This window comes from Chenopodium album, chromosome 8, assembly GCF_948465745.1.
Source record: "Chenopodium album chromosome 8, dcCheAlbu1.1, whole genome shotgun sequence".
Taxonomy (NCBI): Eukaryota; Viridiplantae; Streptophyta; class Magnoliopsida; order Caryophyllales; family Amaranthaceae; genus Chenopodium; species Chenopodium album.
Window position 1 is genome coordinate 59,499,361 of NC_137841.1, and position 13,497 is coordinate 59,512,857.

Consider the following 13,497-nt stretch of genomic DNA (forward strand, 5'->3'; position numbering starts at 1 on the left):
TCAGAAGTACAACTGATTGAACCATCTTTAACTTTATTTTGAATTACAACAATTTATTTGATGACTTGGCTAAAAAATAATACAAAATTGAAAAAAAAAAGAAAAAAAAAAAAAAAAAAGAAGAAGAAGAAGAAGAGTAAGAGTAAAAGAATAATAAACTTAACAATTGAATTTTATCATACGGAATATAAGTGTATAACAATTGACTTGGGGCCTGTTCTCATACGTTCAGTTCAGTTCAGTTCAGCTCCTAATTTCCTTCTCTTATAAAATATTCAGTTCAGTTCAGTCAATGAGAACAGGCCCTTGGCTTGTATCCCTATAAATGTTAAGGTTACTGATACATTATTACATTCAACGTTGCAAAAATTATGAAGAAACAAAAAATTAGGATTATGGATTATTTTCTAAAAAAAAAATGACATAATTACTCATTGGATAATCTTTTTTTTTTCATGCTGATAACAGCTTAATTTTCCGTAGGTATTTGCTGAGTTTTATTGCAAGTGTTACTGAAAAATCACATTATCTGCAATGTTTTCTTCGACTAATTTGTTGAGTAAATATATTTGCAGGTTTATATATACACTAGTACTATTTAGTGAACGTCACTGATAAATTCATTATTCAGAGACAAATGGAGTAAACAATTGACTTGTTTTTCTTACGTCTGCAATCGTATGTTTTTTAAATGTCGCTTCACCACGTAAGGGTCGACACTCCATGGAACAGTGGTAAATCAGAAAAAGCCAAGGGGCTGAGAGAAGCTAATGGTCGTTACAATTGTAATATCAATCACATTTTTATAGAACTTTCTAACTATATTTCTACAATGTTTTTATTAGTATAATCGTTAACAAATACAAAAATTGACACTATACACTGGGTACAACTATGAATCAAAAATTACCAACAAGACTTATCTATACTAATTGGACCGCACATTAGTATCCCGCCTGAACTGGATTTTGACCAGTACAATACAGACTATGTACCTCATCAATTTGCCTGTATAAACAACAATCATATTATTATGGTTTCTCTGGAGCTTCACTTTCAACACTTTCTTTCTCCACGACTGGGCTCTGTATCTCGTCAACAGGCTTGTTATCACTTGACTCTTCTGTGTTCGCTGGCTTTCCCTGTTAAAACCATCGGATTCAGGCCACAGTTGATTCAGTTGAATATAACAACATTAACAAGTGCTAGGATGCTCCAAAGACGCAATATGTGCAGCTATGGTGATCATAGTGCATCATTGTACAACATCTTCCATGGTTAGGATTTAAAGACGTAACCAAAAATATCTCTTCAAGCAATAATGGTAGATTAACATGTATGACAATAAGCATCAAAAAATGCATATTTATTTGTTATTGGACATGAGACTGCTACTAAATAGTAACTCTACACAACAGACCAACAGAAATTAATTTGGAGACCAACATGCCAAAAGACATAAAGAAAGATGAAAGAAAAATGGGTAACAGGGTAAGTGCAACTCTGATTAATTCTTCGTGGTAGTCAAATACTCAAATATGTTTTTGAATTCTGATAGCCATCCTTGACGAATTCTGATAACCATCCTAATTAATGGCTCATAAAACTGCCTATGATCCTTATTTATTGGGAAAAAAGCAGTCACTGTGTAATCATGTATTGCTTAAAGGGAGAGAGTGAGGGATAGCTCAAGTGGTTAGAGCTTCCCTCCCGATTCCAGGAGATCCTGAGATCGATTCTCACCCCCGCCCTTGTGGCTCTCTAAACACCCAAAAAAAAAAAAAAAAAAAAAAAACGTATTGCTTAAAGGGAACAGCATACACAGCTTTGTTTACTTTGAAGTAGAATACAATGATATCTATTGGTTTAAGGGTCAACTAAAGACAGCCTCTCTGTTATCGTACTTATCACAGGGGCAAAGCTACAAGCATCTAACCCCCTACCCTGCCCAGGAGACGATTGGATGCCTTTATAGATAAATTAGTTCGATAAATCAATAGTTCAATGTTTATGTTGTAATGATCTATACTCCAATTCACACTATAGGTGTCTTCTTTTCCTCTTCTAAATTAAGCTTTACGATGAAGCTGAACGATTGTTGAGTCTCTATATTACTCTGTACTCCCTAAATTTTAATTACAAATAGAAAGTTATACATACTAGCAACATATAAATTCAACTATGACTTGACAAAAACAGCATTATCAGAAGTAAATAAAAAAAATCTTATCAAAGTAGGCTACCTTGTTCTTGTCACGCCATCCAAGTCCAAAAGGTCTTGCCAGCAGGCTAATTTTTCTAGAAGGCACCTCGATTGAAGGCTCCATATTACTTTGTGCAGGCGAAGAATTGTTTTGTGACCTGCAAAGTAAAGGTCAGACCATCTTACATCACAATATTATATCTTGAACAGACAGAAGCCAAACTTTTATTTAAAAGATTAACGTGTTCACAAGAGTGCTTGCCCATTTATTAAATGATATAAGTTTGCATTAACATGAGAAAAGCAGCTCAAAACTTCAAAGTTTCACTCAACCTGACAGCATACCTTGGAGAAGGTTGAACTTTCATTTGCCCGGACTGGTATTGCAGTGTAGCTTCCAACATCGACTCTGCCATAACTACCCGCTTCTCCATTTCAGCAAGTGAAGCTATAACCTTATCATACTTTTCCTACACATATGTAAAGAAGCATGAGTATTATCCTAACAAAACCTACAGCAGCACATAATTTGAAAAAATATACAAGTAAAAGGATGGGGAGGACTGATAATTGAAGCAGATAATTTAAACCTACAATTTTGTTTAGATGTGTATTGTGCTAATTAGCAATCAATAACTAAAAGCTAGCAGGTCAACGCACGTGATAATCTAAATCTTTATTGAATATGCAAAAACATCTAAGAAAAATTTCTTATATACGAAGTATAAAACTTGATCAAGCAGTTCAACAAGGTAGCTGGATTTCATGAACTAAAATCAAAATATGTCTTAACACTATGTCCTAAGCAGCCAACAGTATGTATTCAACTAGCCTTTCCCTCCAATTAGATGGAACAAAAACCAGGAGGGGAGGGGGTGGAGGATCTAAAAAGAACCTGAAGAGTTTCAGCAGCATGCCTCTGAGCTGCCGCTTCTTGTTCAGCAAATCTACGGGCATCTTCTGTTAACTTCTGCTCTTGCTCAACCCGCATCAAGACCTGGAAAGTTATTTGTCTTGATTGTTATGAGCAAAATTTTATGAACAAAATTTGCATAAAAAATTTTCAAATATAAGAAGTGAATTATGCTCAAAAGAATTTATGCATACTCAATCTTTTTCAAATATAATAATTTTGTCAAATCTAAAAGCTAGATTACACCTGAATCATGGCACTTTCTTGCTCCTGCTTATCAGCCAGGACACGACGTAGCTCTGAAACCTCTTGTTCCAATTGTTCAACCTGCTTTCATAAAAGACTACTTTAAATATGCAACTTGCTACCTACATAAGTGCTTGTACTTTTTTAAAATGCTAAATCTTGTATAGGTAATATTCTGATTCCAGGAAATGGTAAATATAAAACAGTTAATTTCAAAGTAAATTGTATCCAATCAAACACTAAACTTTAGACTGGCTGCTCCATCTTTTGACAGCAATCAAGACTAGAAGCCTTTACAGATATTTCATAAAGTACACACTCCACAGTCCAATATGTCTATGAAGGATATATGATGATAACATAGGGACATAGGGTAGAATAAGGTTTGGACTTTCAATTAAAAATTTGAATATAACAGAAACATACCCTTGCACTTAGTTGTCGACGGTTATCTTGCTTCACCATTTCCATTAATGCAGTCTCCAGCTCCTCTGCTCTGGAGCCACAATAAAGAAAAAAAAAATAATAAACAAACAATGTTAAAACTTACCAGAAATTACTCAAAGGTAAGAGAAATGATCTAAATAGCTGACAATCTAGCACTTTTCACAGGAAAATATGCTTTGGTTTCAGCATACATCAATTGCAAGTAGGAGAATGAGGAATTATTATGATTACATGATCATGCTACATGAAGAGGAAAAATATTTAAATATTTCAAGCAAGAATCATAATCACATGAATTATTGTCCAGAAGCACCTAAATTTAACCTCCATTATGATGCCATTGATTATAACAAAAAGAAAAAAAGCAATCTAGTGACAGCAGCCACAATAACTGTAGCCTAAAGCTAATGCATAACATGATAACTAAAATGTTATTAGATGATTAAAAAAAAAAATAAGAGCAATAGAGAACTTGAGGTCAAAGTTTAACAATGACTAGGTTCAAGAATTGAAAGATCCAATATCAGAGAGTATACAAGGGTCATGTCTTCCTGTCGAAATGTAAGAGCAAAAACAGTAAGGTGTGATATGATGAAGGCTGCATACATTAGATCTCCCCATTCCAGGTTTGAGTGGGAACTGGAGGCTTGTTGATAATAGCATAATACCAATGTTGAACATATAGAATTGACAAGCACAAATTATAAATTTGTGTTCATCAAGTAACAAATCATACAATTTCATGAACATTCTTCTCAAGCCCTTTATTTGGTCTTCTATTTTTTTTTTTTTTTTTTTAAAAAAAAGAAGGAAAAAAAAACCCTGAGTTAATATACTCGGGTACATATTAACAATTCAATAAAATTACACTTTTGGACGAAGCAATCTTTGCCACAGTTTTCTGTGGAATCTAATCAAGTTACCCTCTAAATCCAAAAGGGTAAAGAGAAACTACAAAGAACAGAAACATGACATCACATAGGGACACAATAATTACAATATTCAGGAAGTATATACCAGATCCTAGTTCAGAAATTAGATTAGGATGTCATCCCTTATTATTGTTATATATGAGAAAAGAGAGCCTGAATTTCACCTTAGCTCTGCAGATCTTTTTTCCTCCAGCAATTTGCATAGCTCAACCTTCAACCATCCCGCCTAAGAGAAAATGTAAAGAGAATAGTTAGAGAAACTAAATAAAAGAGAGGGAAGAGAAATAATGGTATATTTAAAGTATCCAGTTTCAGTTTCTATAACTAGCTACTCAATGCTCTTAACACTTCCTACCATAATATCCCTCTAATTTTCCCAGCTACCTAAATAGTAAATACCCTAGATACTGTATTACCAAGCTTGCCACCAAATCATCAGTGCATCGCCGAGAGAACTGAAACAACTAGAACTTTTCCATCCTAGAATGAGATTTGGCCTTACATTCCCCCCACCCCTCCTATTCATCAAATACATCAACTCAGACCAGCAACATGGCTCACACTAAGAGATTTGCAAGAAATCTATGTTTCCTTAGAGCTGTTGCTTCATTTCTCCTCAGCTCTTGATCTAAAGCTTTGTGCAAAATCTTTGCTCATATAATTAAATTTGTTTTCCGTATGAAAAGAATCTAACAGGATCGAAACTAGATCAGCAATCAGTTCAGTATTTGAAAATTGTCTATGATGTACCCAAAAAAGCACACAGGAAAAGCAGATAATAGATCAAATACCACTTTTTGACTCAATTTACCAAATCCTGAACATAACAAAGAATATTTATCAAGGATTAATGGAATTTACAGGTCTGAAAGACTAAAAACTTCCAAGGTCAATTTTTTTAAAATAATAAAGGCATGTCAGTGCGATGACATCATCCGAAAGAAAAAGTAAGCTTCCAACTTAGCTATTCCAGAAAGAAATTCAGTCATAAAGCTAATAAGCTAGGAAGTCACTGCTTTCTGCAAATTCAGACAAAAATGAGAAATAACTACACTAAGCATAGAATTTCTCATTTAGCCAATAGGGCTAATCAATAAATTGTGACAATGAGACTGAAAGCTAAGAAATAAGCATTAAGCCATTACCTGCTCTTGAAGGTCTAAACCAGGATCAATGTCCACACCTCCAGTCATACCAATAAAGTAATCATCTGGCGTAGTTGAACCAGATTCCATGTGGGTTGTATCGCCATTCGTTTTTTCATCAGCAACTTTTGATTTGTCTGTCACAACAGATCCAGGATCATGCTTAAAACTGAACAGCTTAGAAGCAAGACCCTGTGAATTTTTCAGAGCCTGAAGGCCCTTGGATCTTTCTTCAATAGCAGCTATTACTGCTGGTCGATTTTTATCTCTTAATTCCTGCAGTCTAGCTTCATGCACATTTTGGAATCCCATGCAAGCTGTCAAGACTAGTTGACTGCTGTCAAAAGTTGATCCAGCAAGAGATTGCAGCAAAGTAACTGCATCTCCCGCATCTTTTGTTGTCACCAAGGCAGGGCCTATGCAAAGTTGAAAAGGAGATCATCATTATTAACTGTTAAATAATTTTAAATAACAGTTCAGGAACCCTATGTCCCCATAATTTCCTAATATCTGGAGAAAAAAACTCTTCCCTCTTCATTTTGCAAGTAAACTACATCCAAAACTTCTTAAAACAAATTTATAATCCCAGTACCATATAACTCCATTAGTGCAAGGGCAGTGCGGAACAGCATGACACGTGTCCCTTCAAAGAGAAGCACATCCCAAACTCGAAGAACTGATGTAAGAAAAAAAAAAAAAAAGCAAATTATAAACAGCTGATCACTAAAATACTAGAATTGTCAAAAACAAATATATATATTAGACAAACTTCAGGCAAACAATGATGAGTATATGCTGCAGAATGTCCAAAAGAGTCATGCACCATAGATATCAGGACATTATCTAAAATCAAAAGTAGAACCTAACCACTTTCCCATGGAAGCATATTCATGAATATAGAGAGAAACCATGGTCCAGTAACCCATGCCACTTGAACGCCCAAGTAATCAAGATGATTAACTGCAAGAAGAGAGGTCACACCATTCAGAAGTTGTAGAAAGAGAAAAAAGAAAAAAAAAAAAAAAAATGAGTTAATAACATTATAATAACAAGAGGATACAAACCCAATTTCGGGAATCTTTCACGCACCAAGTCCTCAAAAACAAGTTGGTCTACCTGTAAAATACAATATTGAGCATACAACTTGTCACATCCCCAAAAAAGGTAATTGTACATACAATGCATGCTGATAGAATAGTAGGAGAGCATTACTACCTGACATTCAATCATCTCTTCTGAATAATAACCATCAAAATAGTCATCCATAATACCCATAAGAGTCCTGTAGATAAAGCCATTGAAATAGTCACCCAAATGACCCATCAGGGCTGCCCACATAATATATTACTCCCTCTATCCCTATTTAGCTGACACACTTTTGACCGACAAAAGATTTAGGCAAACTTAATTGACTTCTTATTTTATAGCGTGATAGTTGGTAGTGGGGTATTATATTTTGCGAGTAGTCGGGTACTTTTTTATGATAGTGGAAAATGAGAAGTGTCAACTAAATAGAGAGAGATTTACAAGGAAAGTGTATCAACTAAATATGAACGGAAAAGATACTGGACAGTGCAGCGCATGTAGAACAACATTAAAGTGCGATTAATGTAGAAAGGTTGTAACAATGAACGTTTTCAGACCTACCAAAAGGCATTCTCTTCAGGCATCAAAAGCAACAGTAAGCCAGCAAAAAAGTTCATAGCCTGGTGATACATAAAAAGAGATGACAAGCTGAGTAAGTTCTTCAATTCCATTGTGCATTTGATATACAAAAGCTTCGCTAAAACTTCTATAGGACTAGACGTTAAAGCATGCAAAACCTTCTAGAGTTCTAGATAGCATGAATTTAGTAATATGATTGAGTATTTAGAAACTAATGAATTAATGCAAGTTGCAAGCTTAACCATGAAAACAGATAACTGAATGTTGACATTTAAAAAAAAACGAAAGAAAGAATGAAAGAAGAAAAACAAAAACAAAACTTCACAGTTTTGATGGACAGAACCGCAGGAAATGATGAGTTTGTTTGTATAATTTGTCAAATGCTTGGTGCTGCTAATGATTAAGGGATTCCTAGAAGTTTCAACTTTCCAGCCTCCTCCACCCCCCCCCCCCCCCTCTCTCTTATTCTCTGCCTATGTCATATTATCAATTTAGCACCCCCGTCAAAAGAAATAATAAAAATTAAAATTAAATTAAAAAACACTTTATGCCAACAAAATATATCCACTATAATTATAGGCTCTTCTAATCAAACAAAAGCCTAAGATTGTTTTGTCATCATTTCCTTTTAATCAATGCATCAAATTTTTGAATATGTGGTAGGGAGTATTAAAGTCCCATGAACCTGCCACAATGTCAGCAAACCATTTCAAGTCTCAATTAGGGCTGACAAAAGCTGACATGACACGATAAAACGACATGAACCCGACACGAAATAAGCGGGTATGGGTCAAGATTTCTCGACCAGTTAAAGTAATTGGGTCGACACAAACCTAGCACGAAATTAAACTGGCTAGGTTTGGGTTGAAATTTTCACCCGAAACCGACACGCATACTGATTACATTAATGGGTTAAACTGAATCCAACATGCTGAACTTGTCTATTGAAGTAGTTAAGATAATTGATTTTTTATATGTCAATCTTACTAACCCTCCTAACTACATAATTTGATAGTATAAATATTTTAGTAAAAACTTTTAGTGGGCAAAATTTTTGGTTTAGAAGGACAAATTTTACGACTATTTCACTTTAAAGTTTTCTATAGTCACTTGTATGAATTAATAAAGTAAGTGGGTAAAAGGTTACCCGAAAAACGGTCAAGGATTTTCAACCCGTTTAATAAACGGGTTAGGTTTGGGTCAAGGGTTTATCAACCCGTTTAATATTGACACGACCACAAACCCGACACAACACGACCCGACCCGTTTGAAAGCCCTAGTCACAATCAACCATCAGTGACACGGATTGGATTTCCAATATGATTTAAATTCTGTAATTTTTTAGAACATTTGTGAGCAGAGAAATTTCAGCTACTTTTTCTTCAAGTTTAAAATGCCCAAAACATTGCTAGCTTGTCACTTATGGTCATCCCTGTTTTTCAGCATTTAGCCATTTATGGTACAGTATAATTGGGGATAAGTGTTTCTGTGCCTCATACTTCATAGTGTTACTCTGATGCAATCACAAATTATCAAACAAACAAACAATTTACTCAGTTGTCCCCAGTTAACTCAAAACTTGAAAACATAAAACCACATGGAGAATTACCAAAAAGTTTTCTCCCATACCCTCAGACAAGTCTTAGACTACATAAGAAAATGTTTTAAGGATATAATTAGACATCCCAAAAATCAAACACATTAGAAGTTTCATAATATGGAGTTGATATTTTGTACGCAATTCCCATATACTCCCAATTTTCAATACAATTTCTTAAGTACTGCCTCAGTCTGAAAATCAAGTTCCTCTTCGACTCAGGCGTGGAAAATAACAGTGACCGTTAAAATTTGAGCTTTACATTGAATTCTACCATTGCCAAAATAAAATGGTTTTCTTGGACCATTTTAACCCCTAAGCATAAGGAGAGTTCTACATATGAATTCTACCATTGCCAAAATAATTGACTTGGATATCTTCATATCTTAGAAAGTAAAGAGATACCATCTCCTCGCCTGATCAACTTTAAGACCAACACAAGACGCCCAAATTAAAAGACAAGTCATTCCACTAAAGCTTCTCAAATGTATAACCGAAAGTTTTCTCCTTCTACTAGAAGCATAAACTAAACAGTTCTAAATATTTGCAACAAAACTGGAAAAAGTTCAATAGAAAACTTGGATATGCTAGGCACTAAACTAAGGTATACTTCATTACTTATGATCTAGAATTCAAAAGAAGAGGTAGACAAGATTTTTCAAAGTCAATTACCTGGCAATAGCCAACTGATGGATTATGCCGAGCATAAGCTATAAGTAATCGCCTTAAAGCATTTCTACCATTCTCATCCAAAGCAGGGTGGCCTGGGAAAGTACGGGGTAAATCCTGTGTGCATATGATTATAGTAAAATCAGGGCCTAAAACCTTTTTAATATATATAGTATTGACAAGAGCAAATTTCAATTCACCTTTTCAATCTGCCCCTTCCATTTCTCACATCGTCCTTTACTTTCTATACCAGGCTCTTTATCATTTATTTCTTCTTGATTTGTTTTATAACCATGATTACTTTCTGTAGACAACAGATTTTGATAGTAGTTCTCTACTCGGCGTGCCTTCACACCAACAAAGGCTTGCCAAAGCTACAATTGTAAGGATTAAACCAACTATTAAACAAGTATACCCAGTAAACAACAAATAACATGTAGCCTAATCAAATAATATACCTCTCCTCTAAGGGCCATTGGCAGTCCCCCTCGAACAAGGACTTCAAGCTCTTCTTTCCATGGAGAACTAGAGTCTAAGTTGGTTCCTTCCAAAAGGTTAGTAGTTGCAGGTGAGGCAGCACTATCAATAGAAGGGACATCTTGAACAGGATCTGATCTCTCCACATCATAGAATTCTTCTTCCGAATCATCTTCCGGTGCTCCTTTGGAAGATTTAGCCTCTTCATTAGTTTTGAGAGTCTTTTGAGGATCAGTATCTTGTCCTCTCTTAGACAGATGGTTCTTCTTTTTTACCCGAACACTCATCATATCCTCTATTGTACATAATGACGGTCTTATGTTCGACCATATTTGAACTTTGTGAGTTTTCTTTTCCTCTACTGCTGGGACCACTGGCTCCTGTTCTCCATTGTCAACTGAATTAGGTGTATCAGTTCCATTAAAACCTTCATCTGATATTTGATGATTAGTATCAGCTTCAGATGTCCTGTCACCTTCTTTGTTGTCAGCTGCATCAACTGCTACCCCATCAACAGGCAATTGGACAGACTCGGATACCCTTTCCAGAAAAATATTCCATCGATCAGATCTTTCTTCTTCCTCTTCCTGAAAAAACCAAATATAAGAAAAACAACAATTTCAGAACAATAAGTTACATCCATCACTTTGTGAAAGTGAGGCGGGATAGATAGCAGTCGAGTTATAAGCACTTCATCTACTCAATACTCGTATAAACTAATACGAGTTTAATTTAAACACAAATTCAACAACTATCATCTTAGTCAAAATGTTAGCCAAATATTCTTCATAAAAATCTCAATAAATATAAATGTTTGGAGACGACTAACAAAAACTAACTCAACCTTGATAACTTATCTTTTTTACCTTTTTGAGGATGATTATAGAATCTAACAAGGAATAGTGTGACACTATCTCACCTAAGACTTCCTCGTTCATATAAACCACGAAAACCAATCAAAAACGAATAAGGCCGAATTCCTCAACTCATTAAATCATAGAATCCCTATAGCAAGTAGAACATTTAAGTATAGCAAACATTTCACACTCATCTCAATGCACAAAAACAATTGCCAATGCTTCAAAATCCCTTCAAAATTCATGAATCGATCGAAAACACGAGCAATAAAACTATTAAGTAGTACCTTGTAAATGTTAGCATACTCTCTATATCTTTGCACATGCTGAGGCCTAACAGCAAATCCATAAGCATCCCTACAACAAACAAAACATCATCTCCAAATTAGCAATATCTCAATCAAAAATCATATCAACATTTTATCCAAAAAACAAAAAGATGAAAAACACTAACATACAACACAGCATTGCTCAATTCGTACCACCAAATTCACCTCCAACTAAATTCAACTCGAATTCGACATTAAAATCCAATCAAATTACTCAACCCTTGCTCAAACCACAAAACAATTAGATCAAAAAAATGTAAACCTACATTTCATCAAATATCAATCAGAACCGACACAAAATTACGTCGGAAAAACCAAAATTAAACCCATATTACACAAAAATTACGTCGAAAAAATCAAAATCAAAATCAGCAGCCAAAAAAATCGACAGAAATCATGAAATTGAAGAATGAAAGCGGGAAAACAGGAGAGCGCGTGAAAGAAAAACAAAAAAGGCTAAAAAAAGGCGGAAAAAGTAGAGAGAGAAACCTCTTGTGTTCGAGAGAAATGAGAGGATTAGTAGTAGAGTTGAGTTTCATTTTCATGATCGGGAGGAGAGAGAAAATAAGAAAAGAGAAGATCTAGGAAAGAAGGAGGTTAAAAATTAGGATTATAATTTGATATTTATTTAATTTTCAACGGGGGTTGAAGAGAGGGAGACTATTATTATGGTGTTGTACTACTGGTGAAGTGGTGCAGCAGAGTAGAGAGAGAGAGAGAGAGAGAGAGAGAGAGAAAGGGTGCGCATCTGAGCACATGCCAGTGGGAAGCAGCAGCGATTTGATGATGAATTTTAGTAAGAATGAAGGGTGTTGTTTGTGATTAGCATGTGATGATTTCTTACAACCCAAATTTGGGGGAGATGTTGTGGAAGGTTGGAATGGGTTGGTTTGAAAATTGTTACCATTTACAAGTACTCTCTTTGCCTTTACAATTTTTTTTTTTTTTATATATATATTTATTTATTTTATTTTTTTTGGCAACCAAACTGCAAAAGGTTTGAATAATAGTAATGGTGATAATAATAAGGGTAAGGTTATATGTAGCCCTAAGGGCTATATATAAGCATTAAATATATTCTTGGAAATTGTATAAAATTAGGAATTTTTGACAAAAACACGCGCAAATCAGTGTTATTAGTGTTTATATTTTGATGATTTCTTAACTTTTTATGATTTTCAAGTGTAAATTTAATGCTTATATAGCCCTAAGTGTCATGGATAACATTTTCCTAATAATAATAATGAATTTTGCTCCACTCAGCTCTACTCAGCTCGATTTTGCTCTGCTTCAATCTGCTCTACTCTACTCTGCTATGCTGAAATCTGCTCTACCCAGAAGCTAAAAAGAACAAGGCCTTAGTTGATTATATTTTTTTTATTTGAAAATGTATCACTATAATTCATTGGTTAGAATGTACAATGTTGGTTCATTACTTATAAAGTTACCCCAAAACAATAAAAAGTTGACTCACTATAAATAATAGTTACATACTATTAAAATGATTAAAATTAAAGTTGACTCACTATTAAGATAAATATGATCAAAGGCTTTTATTGATAAAGTTGATCTGTGTAAAAGAATAAAGATTAGATATCAGTATTTGAAGGTAACCATCGGTTTAAAATTACCCCAAAGCAAGTTAAAAGTTACCTAAATTTGGTTAAAAATTACGCTAAAATAGTTCATTATATGCTAAATATTATTATACACCCGATGTACACAAATGATTTGTCACCACTATAACCCTAATGTCAAAATTTTAAATTATTTATTTTTTCTTCTTAAGATTCTCATACTCCTTTTTTTTTTTTTTAATAAGTGCATCATCACTCTACTTATACTTTTATACAAACTTTGACTATATTCTTTAAGGTGTTAATAAACCGGTCTAAATCAAAAAAATGGATTGAATTATACCAAACCAGATCAAAGAACAGATCTGGCCTCTAGGTTAAGAAATTTATTATTTTAGTCTGCATTCTGGCCCTGTTCAAACTCTCTTAAAAATCATTCT

At 34.3% G+C, this 13,497-nt stretch overlaps 1 protein-coding gene across 1 annotated transcript; it reads right to left on the reverse strand.

The window, feature by feature from the left end:
- Window positions 1-783: 783 nt before the first annotated feature.
- LOC145641911 (uncharacterized) lies at window positions 784-12,184 on the reverse strand. Its single transcript, XM_081692941.1, has 18 exons — window positions 11,970-12,184; window positions 11,439-11,508; window positions 10,276-10,881; window positions 10,018-10,191; window positions 9,821-9,934; window positions 7,534-7,592; window positions 7,102-7,168; window positions 6,951-7,002; window positions 6,754-6,846; window positions 6,479-6,562; window positions 5,887-6,302; window positions 4,906-4,967; window positions 3,789-3,858; window positions 3,363-3,443; window positions 3,099-3,200; window positions 2,549-2,673; window positions 2,244-2,361; window positions 784-1,142 (listed from the first exon to the last, which is right to left on the reverse strand). The coding sequence occupies exons 1-18, from the start codon at window positions 12,023-12,025 to the stop codon at window positions 1,032-1,034; spliced, it is 2,460 nt and encodes an 819-aa protein (XP_081549067.1). The 5' UTR covers window positions 12,026-12,184; the 3' UTR covers window positions 784-1,031.
- Window positions 12,185-13,497: the final 1,313 nt, after the last annotated feature.